Here is a 15,742-nt window from a genome sequence, read left to right as displayed (position 1 = left end):
GTCATCGCTTCGGCGTCAGAAATGCCTCGCTCCTCACCCGACGGCGTGGGGGCATGGCTACTAGGCGGATGGGTGAAGTGGAAAGTGGCGGCGGCGGCGTACAGGAGGAGGAAATGTGGATGGATGATAAGATTTCGGTGCCGCCGTTCGACTTAAATAGCCAAGCTAGACACTACGTGGCCTGCCGGAGTTGTAGCACGCAGCGCCACCGGTCCGAGCGAGGAGACGAGTTTCGGACCGCCAGGTTTCAGGGTGTTTCCGACTGGGATCCCTTTCGTTAGTCCGACGTGGCGGGCGTGTCCGGGCACCCTCCATATCCGTCTCATATTTGGGCTGGATATGACGGGTCCCCGTCAGCCCGGGCGTTTGAGGCGTCCGTCTAAATTAAAAAAAAAATGCGACGGGTCAATGATCAGGCGGCCCGCCTGAACGCTTGAGAAGGATTTGAGATGCCCGATTTTAGATGCTCTAGCCGAGCCACAAAATGAAGCGTGACAAACAGTCGGCCATGGACCAAGGTGGATACGAGGACCAACATTCGCCGGAGTCAAGTTTTTCTCTTTTTGAAACTTTCGCCGGAGTTAAAGTTGTAGAGGGGAGTGACTCGCCGGCGCGGCGAAAGAGACCTAGTACCTTGGCCCTATGCATCCGAAAAGAATTCCGCAACACAACAAGGGGATGAGCCGTGGACAGGGTCTCCCACGGCCGTTGGCGTAATCCGGCAATCCGCGATGCAATCGACGCGCGAGGGACCGGGCCTCCCCTCTCACTATCCACCACGGGCCCACAGTCAGAGACCACACGCAGCCTACAGCGCGGCCCACGCACGCACAGCTAGCCGGACTCACACACCTTCCTCCGCTCCTTCCTCGGCTCCGAATCTCTCCAATGGTGGCTGCCTCCTCCATCCATCTATAAATACCCGACGTCTCGCACCGGAACGAACCTGCAGCCACCGCAGAGCACGCCATTGACCGAATCGAGCGACCCAGAGCCAAGCCAATCCGAGCCGAGAGTTTCTTCTCCGTTGCCAGCGCCGCCGAGCAGACGACGGCGACGACGATGGGCAAGATCAAGATGCCGGCCCTGTTCCGCCGCCGCTCCTCCTCCAAGTCGCGCTCCGCGTCGCCGCCGCCTACTCCCCAGGAGGAAGAGGGCACCCGGCCGGCGTCTGGCGCGGGGTCCCCGGCGCGGTCGGCGGAGGAGGAGATGGAGCGGGTGTTCCGCAAGTTCGACGCCAACGGCGACGGCCGGATCTCGCGGCCGGAGCTGGCGGCCCTGTTCGAGAGCCTGGGCCACGCGGCCACGGAGGACGAGCTGACCCGCATGATGGCGGAGGCCGACGCGGACGGCGACGGCTTCATCAGCCTGGAGGAGTTCGCGGCGCTGAACGCCACGGCGGCCGGCGACGACGAGGAGGACCTGCGGCTGGCCTTCAAGGTGTTCGACGCGGACGGCAGCGGCGACATCTCGGCCGCGGAGCTGGCTCGCGTGCTCCACGGCCTTGGCGAGAAGGCGACAGTGCAGCAGTGCCGGCGCATGATCGAGGGCGTGGACAAGAACGGCGACGGGCTCATCTCCTTCGACGAGTTCAAGGTCATGATGGCCTCCGGCTTGGCCGCCAAGATGGCCTGATCCCTCCATCCTCTTCTCGATTCAGCGATTCGTCCACGTCTTCCTCCCTCCCTCCTTCCTCTCGCGTGCGGTGCGGTGCGGTGCGGTGCGGATTAAGTGCGAATTAAGTGTACATAATTCAAGGATTAAAGGGCGGCCATTAGAGCGTGCGTGCGTGCGTTAGTAGATTCTTTGGTTTCTTTCTTTTCTTGGTGGTGCCGACTGCCGAGTAACCAAGCTGAGAATAGCTACGGTTTGGCCACCAGTTGTTATCCCAAAGCAGAACCCATTGGCCAGGGTGGTACCTCCGCCTCCGGGCTACCTGAAGAAGATTAATGTGGATGGAGGGGGGATACCGTTCAACAAATGTCCGTTTAGTTTAGAAAAATAAAATGTACAGTACAATTCAAAAGTTGGTTGTGAAATTTTGAAAAAATAAAATGTTTGTTGATTTTTTTCATACAATGTCAATAAATGTACTTGTAGTTTAGAAAATCATGTCAAATATTCGTTTTATAAAATATTCGGTGTATCTTTGAAAAAAGTTAGCATGTATTTGAAAAAATGTTTAAAAGCATGTATTTCAAAATTGTGCAATGAGTATCAAGAAAATGTTATGTATTAATAAAAAAATATAACGTGTATTGAAAAAGTAGACATGCCATATAAAAACCCAAAAACCTTATGAAGAAAAAACAAAGAACATAAATAAATAATTAACCATTAATATAAAAAGAAAGCCAATAACAATTGTTAAAAACATAGTAAACAAAGAAAATAGTGCCTAGAATTCCCCTAAATAAAGGATCACACCCTACGTATCTCTCGAGGAGCAAATAATTAACCTTCGGGAGCTACACTTGGTGTGGGCTAGGAGTGCGCCACTTGGCACACGCTCAGCCACTGCCATGTGTCACGCTTTGGGCGCTTTCTTTGAATTTTATTTTATTGCAGGCGTTTTCGGCTGTTAGATGTTTTTTCGCCTTCTCGGACTTCCCCCCAATTTTTGGCCAAATTGTTTTTCGAAAAGTTGTTTTTTTTGCACGGAAAACCCGCTTCTTGATCGGGTTGTGGTCTCCGAGCGAAAGCCTTGGTCCGTTCCAGGACCAGGCGGCGGTGTGGCGTCGTTACTCTATTGAGTGCATCATAGGTGGAGACTTGGCTTGGGTTCTGTTTGCGGTTCTCCGGTAGTTGCCGATGTTCGAGTTGATCTTCGTGTACGCTATGTACGCAGCCGCCGGCGAATCCAAGATGACGGCTTTCTCGGGACCGACCGAGTTCCGCTATCCACTCGCCATCTCCTCTTCAGCATCCAAAGGTGGGTAGCATGTCTGCAAGGAAATTTCGGTTGGAGTTGTTGCGCTTTGAGGAGTCCGACGTTTGTTCTGACACGGCTAGATGATTGGTTTAGGACAGGTTATTTTTGCGTTGTGTTTGTAATTGTCGCTGTGGAGTGTGGAGTTCCTGCTACACTTGTTCCAAGTAAGGTGTAGTTTCTTTGCAAGTTTTCTGCCTTCTATAATAATATGGTACGCCTAGGCGTATTCTCCAAAAAAATCGCCTGAATAGTCTTCTTTTCCGTTCTTAGAAAATGGTAAGCCTGGGTATTTATGTGTCGTTTCGTAGAAAATGACAGAGAAGAGCCCAAAGCACAGCGATGTATTACATGGGCCTTTGCGCAAAAAAGGTATTACATGGGCCTAGAGCGGCCAATAAATTACTGTGGGCTAGTCGTGTGTACCACATACCTGGAGCAGGAGGGGCGGCCATTGTCTAAAAAAAAAAAAAAGAAGACGAAGAAGAGGGGCGGCCATGGCGCTCGCATCGGGCTCCGGCAGCGGCGGCGGGAGCGACTTCTCCGTGATGGTGATAGGGTCCGACTTCGCGGTGGACGCCGGCGCGGCGCTCCTCGCCTCTCCCGCCGACCGCGAGGAGTGGCACGACTGCGCCCCCGACCTCGGCGACGACTTCTCCGACCTCGAGGAGCTCCAGGTGGTCCGCGTGCAGGGCGCGGACAGATCCGGCCGGCCCGTCGTCCGGGTCGTTGGCAAGTTCTTCCCCGGTGCGCCCAACCCCTCCCGTCCTCTTCTCATCCTGGGATTTATCGGGTGCTAGTTGGGGATTGCCAGTGCGAGTCAGTCGACGGATTCTTTCTTCATATACTTCGGATTTCAGCGTATCTATGCCTCAGCGATTAGCTAATTCTACTAGTATTGTTGGTAGTTGTGGAAATTGGAAAATTCTGGATGTTGGAGATGCACCTTTCATGATTGTTCATCTGGATGTGGATAGTAATCTGCTTTGTCTGTGGCTTCTTTGCTAGTGGTACTACCATCCCCTGTTGGTCTAGTTTCAGGTTTGATAACAGATTCAATACTGCAAATTAGTACTCCCTCTGTAAAGAAATATAAGAGCATTTTGATCATTACTTTAGTGATCTAAACGCTCTTATATTTCTTTACGGAGGGACTACTACTTATTTCTCATAATCAGTTGGCAGCATTCCATTTTATAAGGAAACTAGCATAACATTTTGTATGCTACTTCTTTGCTGGTAGTGGATGATTCCTTTCCATGTCATATTGGCCTAACTTTCACAATTTCTTGAAGCTTGATCCCCCCCCCAGATGAACCATATAGCCAAGAGAAACAATGAACCAGAATAGAAGAGCTTGCCCCACCCATGAGTAAATATTTCATAGTAGCCTCATTAGGCCGTACATCTCTCTTCATATATCCAGACAATAGGTAGGAACATAAACTCAAACATTCTGGAGCTACACAGATAGTTATTAAATCGTTAGCACCACATAAAAACATTCTTGGATAACCGATTCAGCATGACAGTTAGCATTATTTCTCAAAATCAGCTCACTTCTAGTACCACACACTTGATGCTCCGATGCTACAAGCTTTGCTGCTAGTGCGATACTAGTTCCTATCACTCCCTGTAACACTCGCATCACATGGCATTTTGTTTTGGTATTCCAGCTCCTGTTATAGATGGTGGACGTCTCAAGAGGTATGTGTTTCACAAGCTCCGCACCGAGTTGCCAGAGGGTCCATTCTGCATCCTGTACGTGCACACCACTGTACAATCAGATGATAACAATCCTGGAATGACAATCTTGAGGGGGATTTATGAAGAACTTCCAGCCGAGTACAAGGAAAGGCTGCAAATATTCTACTTCCTGCATCCCGGGCTTTATTCCTGGCTCGCCATGGCCACACTAGGCAGGCTCTTCTTAAGCGGAGGGTCAGTTTTCTCTCATACAGTTCTTGATCATTAAAAATGCTCAAACATGTTGGGTTGTTTTATAATGATAGCCAGGAAACTTGCATACCAGTTCATAAGGAGCTTGCTTCCAACAACATAAGGAAACTAGTAAATAATTGTATACAAGCATTATGGTTTTTGTTTACCTTCTCTGGTTTGTGAATAATTTTGCCAAATGGGCTTCCAGGGTTGTGTTGTGCCGTTCATGAATCATAAAAAGTAATGTATACTTGTGACAGTCAAATTGCAGAGACCATCAACTCATTCATTTGTTGATATGTTACGGTTCAGTCTTGTCTACTTGACTAGATATTGATGGACATACAATACTGCTACTTTATAATACTCCCTCCGTCCGGAAATACTTGTCGGAGAAATGGATAAAAATAGATGTATCTAGAACTAAAATACGTCTAGATGCATCCATTTCTAAGACAAGTATTTCTGGACGGAGGGGGTACCAATTATGTTGAACTCATGTCATTTGAGTTTGGGCCTGTTTGGTTCCAATAAGTCACTTGACTTATAAGTCAAGTGACTTAAAACCAGTGACTTATAAGTCACGCCTGTTTGGTTGTCACCTGACTTATAAGTCACCTGACACACCTTCCCACACCAATCAACATCATGCAAATGGTGGGATCCACGCAAAAAGGGGTGACTTATAAGTTTTAAGTTGGGGGCAACTTATGACTTATAAGTTGGGGTGACTTATAAGTCGGGTCTGTTTGGCAAAATAAGTCACTTTTTTCACTTTTCAACTTATAAGTTGGTGACTTATTCGGAACCAAACACGCCCTTTGTTTACTCAGAACTAAAAGACTGTTCACTCCTAGTGCAGCCAAACTGCACCCACCTTTCAGTATATACTAACTCACTTTTATGGTTGTCCATTGCAGGTTGTATTGGAAAATCAAGTATGTTAGTAGGCTGGAGTATCTATGGGGGGACATAAAAAAGGGCGAGGTTGAGATTCCAGATTTTGTAACTGAACATGACAAGATCCTTGAGCACCGACCATTGACAGACTATGGTATAGAACCTGATCCTCTGCATCTTGCTGATATACCTGCTGCAGGATACTCACTTGGTAGGTATGAAGACAAATGGTCTCCTGAAGATCGTTGGCATTCACGCAATTACATGTGATATTTTGTGCTATTCAAGGCTTTTAAGTTCTCTGTGTGTATATATTATAACAAATGGCGACACATACCAGATTGTTGTGGAAACTTTGTTCATGAAATTGTGGGTGTGTATGACATATTTGTAGAGACAATATCAAATGGATGACTGATTGAACATACGCTAAATGATGTGATTTGAGGTTGTCTTGAATGTTGGATGAGCACTAGGTACCATGTATGCAAGCACAGGTTAATTCATGCCAAATTTTTGTAACATCACACATCACTCGATAGACCAGCAAAATATGTTGAGAACTTGTTTTGAGTCTGAGATTTAAAGATCTCATAAATCATGTCTACACCATTTTATTGCAGAATTGTAGCAAACCTAATACTGGCTAATAGAATTATAAGAGGTCTAATTTTTCGAGAGCTCTCGGCATCTTGTTGTGGCAGCAACAACGGCATTTATCAGTGTGCCGCGAAACGAACCCTTCTCGAGCTCATGAACACCAGCTATGGTAGTTCCTGCAGGGGAAGTGACCTGATCCTTCAGCTGCCCTGGATGTTTACCCGTCTCGCTAACCATGGTTGCAGCACCTAGCACCTAAACAGCAGATCATATGACAAAAAGAGGTAATGAGAAAATGTAGAAGGTCAACAAATGACAAACAGGATACTGCAAACTTGAGATCAGAATAATTGTTGATATGGTAGAATGCAATTAATCATAATGCGCAAAGGAACTATACACATTCCAGCTTAATAACTATGCAAGATAATGCCCAATGGACTACGTAAAATAACAGAATATGGAATGGATACGTACTGTCTGAGCTGCAAGACCAAGAGCAAGATCCCGAGGAAGCCCAGCAGCAACTCCACCATCAGCCATGGCCTCTATTGCCAAGAAAATGTAGGCCGGACCACTACCACTGTATTCAAATAGATGGAAATGCATGTTAATTCTTGAGCCAATCCCGGCCTACTCTTGACATTGCTTCCTTAAAGTTTCATATAGAATATGTCACATACCTCAAGCCAGTAACCGCATCAAAATATTTTTCTTCAGCTGTCCAAACTTTTCCAATGGCACTAAATAAGCTTTTGACACGGTTTTCATCCTTCTCAGTAGCTGTCTCTCCCAGACACATCACTAAGTACATGAAACAACATCAGCAAGAAACATATGTGTGAAAAATGGCATGTTTCTAGTGATACTGCCTTCATTTAGTAATTCCACCAGGCAACAAAATTTCTACCAATAATAGAGATTCATAACATCACAGAATGGTAGTCATTTTACTGGGAAAAGCAAAAGTAGATAATGTGTTGCACGTTTCAAATTCAAATTTACATATGTAGATAATAATGAATCAATAAAGCAGACCGACTTTTGAAGATTTTAAAAATAAAATCCTCGACATTTCAATTAGGAAAACCTTGTTATTTCATTAGAGACACTAGAAATAGAAAAGAAATTAGAGTTCACTTTTTTCTTAAGGTATCACTAAAGGGAGATCACCACACAATTCTGGTCAACTGATAGGTTCACAATATTATCAACATTATGTGTGTAGTGTAGTTAATAGATTACAAGACAAAAAGTAAGTTTACAGAAGACAGATCTGCATATGTTTACCTGATGCTGCTTGTCCGACAGCAGAGGGGGTGTTTGGCATTACTCTAATAATTCTGCGCTGACCAGACCAATCCTGAGATTAAAAGAGCAAAAAAAAAAGCATAAAACAAAAATAGTCATACTATGTTGAGTAACTCAAGTGGCAGTCTTATTCTTAGGTAGGCAAAATAGTGCATGGCTCAACTTTGGTACTTATATGGAGGGTAATTTTACAAACGTCTAGTTCTGGTAGCTGCTTTTATTTTGCCAAATGGAGTACATGGTAAGGTGAACTTTACAAATCTATTGATAGCTCCGCAAACTATATAAATGGAGGATCAGCTTGGTAAGTTTTACTTAAAAAAATATTCTAATATTGGTTTTGCCAGGATCAGCAAAGGCCGCAAAATCAAGATCAGGATTTAATACTGCAAATAAATCTAAAGAAAGAAAAGAAAAAAGGAGCTCGCATGAAGCGAGATGTTTCATGTCCAGCTCAACCCATAAAAAAGAAACATGGCATCAGTCGGCTTCTTCTCTATTGGAATATGCATAGATATTATATCATACAGTGAATACCCTGAATCACCGGTTAAGCAAGCCTAGTAAACCCTGAATGCAGACTGACTGACTGACCTGCAAATCTTTCATTTTGATGCCAGCAGCGATGGAGACCAGAAGCTTTTCTTCAGACAGCAAGGGCTTGAGCTCAACCAGAACCTGCTTCACTGCAATTTCATAATCTCATAAGCGTGCAAAACAAAAGCCCGAATCGTTGAATCTGAGGCTTCAGCGATTGCTTTCAGTGACTATGCAATTACTATGTCTAGAACAAGCGTTTGCGAGACCCATCAGTGTTTGATTGATTGCCTTCGGGGGGCTGAAAATAATACTGAGCACACTTACCAATCTGGGGCTTGACGGAGATGACGATCACATCGCTGCCGTCCACAACCTGAGACGAGAAGTAAAAAAAGAAAACATCACGTGAGACTCGGAGTGTCTGTCAAGATTGAACACGTGACAGACAGACAGAGATCGTTGGCTGCTTAGAGTAGAGGGCGTGAGGCGAGGTGAATCAGATTGGGACCTGGGCGTTGGAGGCGAGGATGGTGGCGCCGAGGGAGGCGAAGGCGGCGCCGCGCTCGGGGCGGCGGTGGGGAGCGGTGCGGACGGCGGAGGCCGGGAGGACGCCCGACGCCGCGACGCCGCGCGCGATGCTCTCGGCCAGGTTCCCCGCGCCGACGAAGCCCAGGCGGAACGCGTCGCCGCCGTTCGCGGGGCCGGGGGCGGGCGCGGCGGGCTGGGGAGGCGCGGCCGCCATTGGGGAGTAGGAGAGGGGCGCGGCGGCTGGAGAGCGGATACTGTTTGGAGTCGGGGAGGGAGTTGTTGGCGGCTGGCACACGGGTCTGGCGCTTGGAATGGATCTGTGGGTTTGGACGCTCGGCTCGGCTCGGCTCGGTCAGGCGCGGGGCGACACGAGGCGGCGGGTGGCGCTTTCTGCTGCTGCCGTTTGGATGGATGCTCCTCCATCATCATGTTTTTTTTTTAAACCACCTTCATCATCATGTTTGCGACCGAAAATATCTGTGCTAAGTTTGTTCTTTTGTTTGTTTGGATTGGACTGGTTGGATACGCTCGACGGCTCCACGCAACAACAACAAAAAAAAAAAGTCCCATGGAGAGCAGACCCTAAACAAACAAACACGATCCAACGGCGCAAGCACCCGTAAACATTGTTTTGTACTACCTCCCTCAATTTGAACTGGAAAAACGTTTTATATTTTGACGCAACTCTTTTCGGTTGGCATTGCAGTTCCATTATATACCCTTTTCCGGAATTCCATTAACCGTCTAGAATCTCACCCTCTGAGCTTCTCTTATGACCCCCGATTTCTTCTTGATTTATTGCGGATCGTCGTGCCTACCTTTCTCCAACCTGATCATAAATGAGTGATGTTCGAAGGATCTCAACCATTTCGTCGCCAAGAATGGGACCGGTCTTGCCAATCTCCACGACAATCTTTGCCCTGGTTTAGTTAATTGAGGTCCACTATGAAAAAGCATGAAAGCTGTGTGTGATGATGGTGGAAATACAACTTAGAAATCTAAGGTTGGATGCTTGTTTCATTAACGACTCTCGCATGTTCCTTAACCCCCCTTACCGGCTGTACCTACATCACTATTCATATGGACACACACATGCTTTCGTGACGGGGCTAGCTGAAGCTGAGCTGACTAGATGGCAGCCAAATGAGAGTTCATTCCCGCCCAAAAAAAGGCCATTCACCATATTGAATGAATTCAGATTCAATTATAAACCCGGTCATCCTTGGCCTCCGGTGCGTACCTTGGCCTTCCCATCACCGACTAAAAGATTTGGAAGGCAAACTCGAACCTCTCGTAACGAAAATTGGAAAACCTGTCAACCCTTGGCAAGGAGGAAATTTTCTTTCTACACATAGGAAACTTGTCACCGGTAATGTCTGCCTCTCAAATCTTCCTCCTTGCATGATGGCATTGTCTTTCCTTCCTCATGGTACCATAGGGAATTCGATAAATAGAGGCGTTATCGCCTCGTTAAATGGCCATAAATTTGTCGCCTAAAAGATTGTGGGGCTCTAGGGGTGCTCAACTTGAACTAATGAATATATTATCATGCCTAGATGGATTTGGAAATTGTGTTCGGATCAAAATAGCTTACAAAAACCAATCATGTTGGCTAAGTATCAGGGTGCTCCCGACATTTTCTCTTCCTCGGGCTAGGGAAACTCTCAATTCTAATGCAGCTCACATCTTATCAAACACTAGCTACTTCAGCATGGGGCCAAACCAGTCCATTGGCAAAGGGTGGCGTAGCTGCTTTTGTGGACAAATTGGTGGCTAGGTGAAACCACTCTCAAGGATCGCTTCCTGCTGATGTTTGACATTTGCGTTGACCCTGCGACTTTGGTCTCATCTGTGTTCTCTTCCCATGGATGGCACCTCAACTTCCATCGGTCTTTTTATTTTTATTTTTTCAAAATAGAGGCAAAAGATTTGCCTCATCGATTAATTAAGTAGAAAAGAATTGCCCAGTTAATCAACGGAAAACCGGGCGAAAACTGATACAAACCAACCACATGTGGACTACTCACGGAGCATGCAACTCCGTAAACACGTGATCAACCCTACAAACATACCCAACACATAACAACCACCAACCCTCACACTGCTACATCACAAAGAAACCCTCAACAAGAGTAACACGGTCGAAGACCACATGCACCACCAAGAAGATATGTCCCAATGAAACTCAACCTCATCAACCTTCTAGATTCCACCACTTGGTCTCTTGAGCCTTTCGATACTTACTCTGCCAAACTCCCTACACAACGTACTATCCTAAAGTATGTCTATTGCCCACTTTAGGGCTTGTTCGGCTGGGGGGTGGGGGGATTGAAGAGTATTAAATCCCCTACAAGTTAAAATCCCACCCCAAGTCCCTCCTATCCTCTTGGAGAGATGATTAACCGAACAAGGCCATAAGGAGATTCGGTAATGTCGGCTCTCTCTGAAGTGAACGATTTACATTTGCATATCACCAAGGGCAGGTTGCCATCCAACTATGAGATTGTTAACTAACACGAGCCATCAAACAGGCGATGTGTCTTGTGCGGATAGCTCGAGAATGGTAGCCACGTTTATTTTTTCCGGATGTGCCCTAGCTAAATCCATCTTGTCAGATTTTTCGTGAGATGTTTGAGTGCACTTGCAACCCTAGAAACTTATTATATCTCTTTGCTATTATCAATCATGTGTTAGCTTGTCCGTCTGCATCACTTATTTATTTATTTATTTATTTTGTGGCTGCTTATTGGCCCTTAAGGAATGTTATGAAAAAGCTTACTATATAATTAAACTTCCTAAGCACCACGCTAACATTATCTTCAAAACTCTGGGAAAACTGAATCACAGGGCAATGTAGTCTCTCGTGGGGCTCTTATAAGAGATCTACGCGTCGTAATAGCACCCCTCTTCCCACACACACACCGCACCACCGCACCAAGATAGCTAGATTATTAGCTTCTTTTATTTGTAGCTAGTCTTCACTTTTGTGTGAGCTATTCATGTAGAGTTGATATCCCCAGCAAGACTCTCATGCGCTGTGTTGCCTAGTTTCGGCCAACACTATGATGTCTTTTATCTAAAAAATTGCAACTCGATGAAAACCTAGTTCTCTGACCGCCTCAAAGACTTTGACACAAGCACTAGTTTTGACCTGGGATCAGGCGGGCCACAAAACCCATGCCTCTTTCCATCCTGTTGAGAGAAGGCCGTGTCATAATTCATTTTCACAAACTGCACTCTTGACTTCTTCCATGCGTGCATAGTTTTTCATCATCTGTTAGATATAGTTGGGTTCCACAGCACTCTTGACCAAGCGACAAACCACCACTTGACCACAACAAATCCACCCACATCCGGAGATGTGGATGAAGCCAACCAGGACCAGAGCGGATGCTCCAACAGAAAACCACCACATCCACGATCACGACCAAAACAAGGAGCGGGGGAGGCAGGTTTTCCAACACGGCTTGGCTTTCTCGCCGGAGTTCACCTTGTGATGCCCGAATGTAGAATGTCTTTTTCTTATCCTTCATACTCCCTCCGTAAAGAAATATAAGAATGACTAACATAACATGTATATAAAACACAAAGAGCATGTAAACTACAGTAATCAACTAGCTAGCTTGCATAGTCCATGGAGCCTGAAGCAAAACTAAAACTTAAAGCCGGGTATAGTCTGCTGCAACAGATGAGATCATTCATCATGTTCGTCTGCGTACTCTTGAGCCATTTCTCTGCAGCAGGAGCATCCGCCACCGGTCGACCAGCGCGGCAGCCGGAGGTCCCGGATCCTGCTCTCGCACCTGGCCACGAGCCTTTTTCCCGTTGCTTCCAAGGTGTAGCAGCCGCCGGCGTCGAGCAGCCGGAGACGCGGGCAGTGGTCGAGGACCGCGCACAGCATAGCGTGGTCGAAGTAGCCTCCCGCCACCACGAGCTGCTCCAGAAGGGTCAGCTTCCCCATCGCCGTCGCGCCAAGTTTGCGGCCGCGCATGTCAAGCATGCTCGTCAGTCGTCACGTGGAGGCTCCTCAGCAACGGCGCGCTGCGCGGAGATCATGCACGCTCCTCGGTTAGATCGCGTGTTGGTAGATCGATCTATTGCTAATTGGAAGTTTGATCGGGATTACGGTGGCGTACGTACTTGTCGGCGAGGTAGACGAGGAAGTCGCCGTTGACGCGGCCGCGGAAGGACTCGCACCGGCCGGCGCTGCGGTCCACGGCGGCGCGCGCCATCGCCCGCCACCCCGCCGCAGCGTCCTCGTCCCCGTCCTCGTCGGAGGCGAGGTCGATGCGCCGCCACAGAAGCGGGTCCTCGACGGCCGCCCGCCGCCACGACGCGCACGCCAGCACCGGCCCCGTCCCGCGGAGGACGTCGGTTTGAAGCCGCTCTAGGATCGCACGCAGGGCGGTGCCGGGCAGCGCCGCCCAGTCCCTCCAATCTGCTGGCCGAGAAGCGGGACGCTCCTTCTTGCCGTGGCGGGGACGTGAGCCGCGACAGGCCAAGGCCTGGTCGGCTTTCCTCTTCCTAGTCTCCATGACCATGATGATTTCTTTGAGATATCGCGTGTACGTATAGGTGAGCGAAATCGGCGAGGAGATGATTAGAGATGGCAATGGATCCAATAGATCAAAAGTCTCTATAGCCACCGGTCATCGTACATCGGCAAGTCTCTCCGGAGGAAAAAAAAAAAGATAAAATCTGGACGCAATCCCTCGTCCGCAGGTCTCTCCCCCAAAACCGGAAATTGTTCGACTAAGGAAAAAGTCCAAACAAATCTTAAACTTGTAGACGAAATCTTATAGTCCCAGAAATCAGCACATCGAACTCTCTAATCCCAGCCTATTTTAAACCTTTAGAGCGATCCCAAACAGGGCTTGTAACGTGGCAGGTCAAATCCTGGATTGTTGACTGCGGTCGTGAATGGGCCGCCCCAACATACGCTAAACTCCACCCGCCAGCCAATAGAAACATTGGCTATTACAGCTATAAAAAGAGGCCCGAACTATTTAACCACACACTGCAGCATCGAGATTTGAATATTTTTAAGGCCAAACAAATATTGAAACAGTGCTGGCCAAACTATTTTTGAATTATCCGATTTGTCAAAAGTGCGTACACTTCTGAAAATTCTGAATGCTTTTTTATATAAAGATGGACATTTGTTTTTGAAAAAACAATCATTTTTGGGAAAGTGAACACTATTTGAAACATAAAAAAATTGCGGGCGAAAGGAAGATTTTATTTTGTCGATCAGGACATAAGTCATTCTAACAAATATCAGGGACGTCTCCTAGTCCTGAACCGAACCACACTATTTTATTTCATAAAGATTTTCATAAAAAAAGGGAGCAAATATTAAAACCTGAACAAAATTTTGAAAATGTATAGACAATGTTCGTATAGTTTTGTAAAATGTAAATAATGTATTTGGCAAAATATTACCATGTCATATTTTTCAAAAAGATATTTTTGGAATTTCGTAAATTATTATTACAAATGTTTCGAAAAATTTCAAAAATGATTTCATATATGAACGCTTCCATCTGTTCTTATATACAAGGCGTGATATATAATCACTAGCAGCCTTCAGGGCCATTGGCTAGTTCCGGCCGCTGCGGGTGTGCATCCTCTCAAGCTCTGGAATATATAATCACTAGTAGTTTTGCCTGCTCTTAATAGAGGATAGATCAGTGATATATAATCACTAGTATTTTTTGTCGCTCCTAATAGAAGACAAAATGGGTCTTGTAGTTTAAAAAATATTTATTTTTATTACAAAACAAAGAAAACAAAAAGAAAATGGAAAGATCCTCTCCAGTTAATAGACCGATAGAAAACAGCCCCTAAATGGTCCAGAAGATACCACATGCTCTTAACAAGCTAAAAACAGACTGGGACGTTATTGTGCTAATGAGACAACGAGCCGTTAACAGGCCAAAAAATACTGCTGGCCTGAATTGTCCTAGTTATATCATGGACCATTAACAGGCCTAAAGAGAACTCACATCATAAACGGGCTGAAATTTACCGCATGTTTTCAATAGGCTGAAAGTCAGGTCAGATCACAGAGGGGCCCAAGTGTACCATGTGTCGTTAACAGGCTGGAAATGGGCCAAATCTACAACGGGCCGCTAACAGGCCGAAGGGCACACCAGAGCCGTTAAACAGGACGAACGAAACATCGAGCCGCAAATGAGTCCAAGTGTACCACGGGCCTTTAACGGGCCGGAAGACACACCGGACCGTAATTGGGCCCAAAGACACAACATACTGTTAACAGGTCGAAGCTACATGGGCTGCAATGATGCCTAATGTCCAACAGGCCCGTGACGAGCCAAATTGGTGCTGGTCCTTATGGGTCATATGGACCGAGGTTGTAATTGGGCTATCTGCAAGCAGACCTCTAGTGAGCCTGCCCACTAACTTTTGCCTAAATATTGTGGGCCTATTACTGGGCCACACTTTTTAATTAGATGGGCCACTATTGGGTCGTGCCACATAACAATGTTTTATAGGCATATATGACGTTGGATATGCGACACTTGTCACAAGGTAGAGCTGCCACATGGCTCCTTGGTGTATGAGAGTCCAACACATGGAAATCGTCATTGCTTGGTGTTGTTAACGGGTACCAGATCTGCAATGCATACCCGATAGCTCATTATGAAAGTGGACACTTCTATGATCAAAAAGTGATTATTGTGATGGAACACATCCCCGACAGCACATGTATGACTATCACTCGTAGAAAAACCCCCATTCGTCCCGGTTCGTGAGGGCCATTTGTCCCGGTTACCGGACCGGGACTAAAGGGTCGTTACTAAAGCACTGTCCCTTTAGTCCCGGTTCGCCCAGGAACCGGGACAGATGGGGATCCACGTGGCTGCTGCCGGTTGCCCAGGCAAGGGGGCCTTTTGTCCCGGTTGGTGCCACCAACCGGGACCAAAAGGCTTCCACGCGTCAGCATTTCAGAGGCTGAGTTTTTTATTTTTT

At 46.7% G+C, this 15,742-nt stretch overlaps 4 protein-coding genes across 4 annotated transcripts; 2 read left to right on the top strand and 2 right to left on the bottom strand.

Annotated features, from left to right (window-relative positions):
* Positions 1-934: 934 nt before the first annotated feature.
* On the top strand, positions 935-2,063 carry LOC123072477 (probable calcium-binding protein CML10). The gene has a single exon (XM_044496029.1). It carries the CDS (start codon positions 1,063-1,065, stop codon positions 1,633-1,635), a length of 573 nt encoding a protein of 190 aa, XP_044351964.1. The 5' UTR covers positions 935-1,062; the 3' UTR covers positions 1,636-2,063.
* A 1,286-nt stretch (positions 2,064-3,349) lies between these two features.
* LOC123072476 (protein GDAP2 homolog) lies at positions 3,350-6,229 on the top strand. The gene is made up of 3 exons (XM_044496028.1): positions 3,350-3,676; positions 4,606-4,870; positions 5,791-6,229. The coding sequence occupies exons 1-3, from the start codon at positions 3,427-3,429 to the stop codon at positions 6,038-6,040; spliced, it is 765 nt and encodes a 254-aa protein (XP_044351963.1). The 5' UTR covers positions 3,350-3,426; the 3' UTR covers positions 6,041-6,229.
* Positions 6,230-6,324: 95 nt separating this feature from the next.
* LOC606347 (pyrroline-5-carboxylate reductase) lies at positions 6,325-9,049 on the bottom strand. Its single transcript, XM_044496027.1, has 7 exons — positions 8,730-9,049; positions 8,546-8,594; positions 8,276-8,367; positions 7,661-7,733; positions 7,054-7,174; positions 6,848-6,953; positions 6,325-6,625 (listed from the first exon to the last, which is right to left on the bottom strand). The coding sequence occupies exons 1-7, from the start codon at positions 8,961-8,963 to the stop codon at positions 6,437-6,439; spliced, it is 864 nt and encodes a 287-aa protein (XP_044351962.1). The 5' UTR covers positions 8,964-9,049; the 3' UTR covers positions 6,325-6,436.
* A 3,259-nt stretch (positions 9,050-12,308) lies between these two features.
* On the bottom strand, positions 12,309-13,538 carry LOC123066613 (F-box protein SKIP19). Its single transcript, XM_044489663.1, has 2 exons — positions 12,890-13,538; positions 12,309-12,790 (listed from the first exon to the last, which is right to left on the bottom strand). The coding sequence occupies exons 1-2, from the start codon at positions 13,288-13,290 to the stop codon at positions 12,742-12,744; spliced, it is 450 nt and encodes a 149-aa protein (XP_044345598.1). The 5' UTR covers positions 13,291-13,538; the 3' UTR covers positions 12,309-12,741.
* Positions 13,539-15,742: the final 2,204 nt, after the last annotated feature.

The sequence above is a fragment of the Triticum aestivum genome, chromosome 3B (assembly GCF_018294505.1).
Source record: "Triticum aestivum cultivar Chinese Spring chromosome 3B, IWGSC CS RefSeq v2.1, whole genome shotgun sequence".
Taxonomy (NCBI): Eukaryota; Viridiplantae; Streptophyta; class Magnoliopsida; order Poales; family Poaceae; genus Triticum; species Triticum aestivum.
Note: the sequence above shows the minus strand (reverse complement) of the source record. Positions and strands in the feature narration are given on the sequence as shown.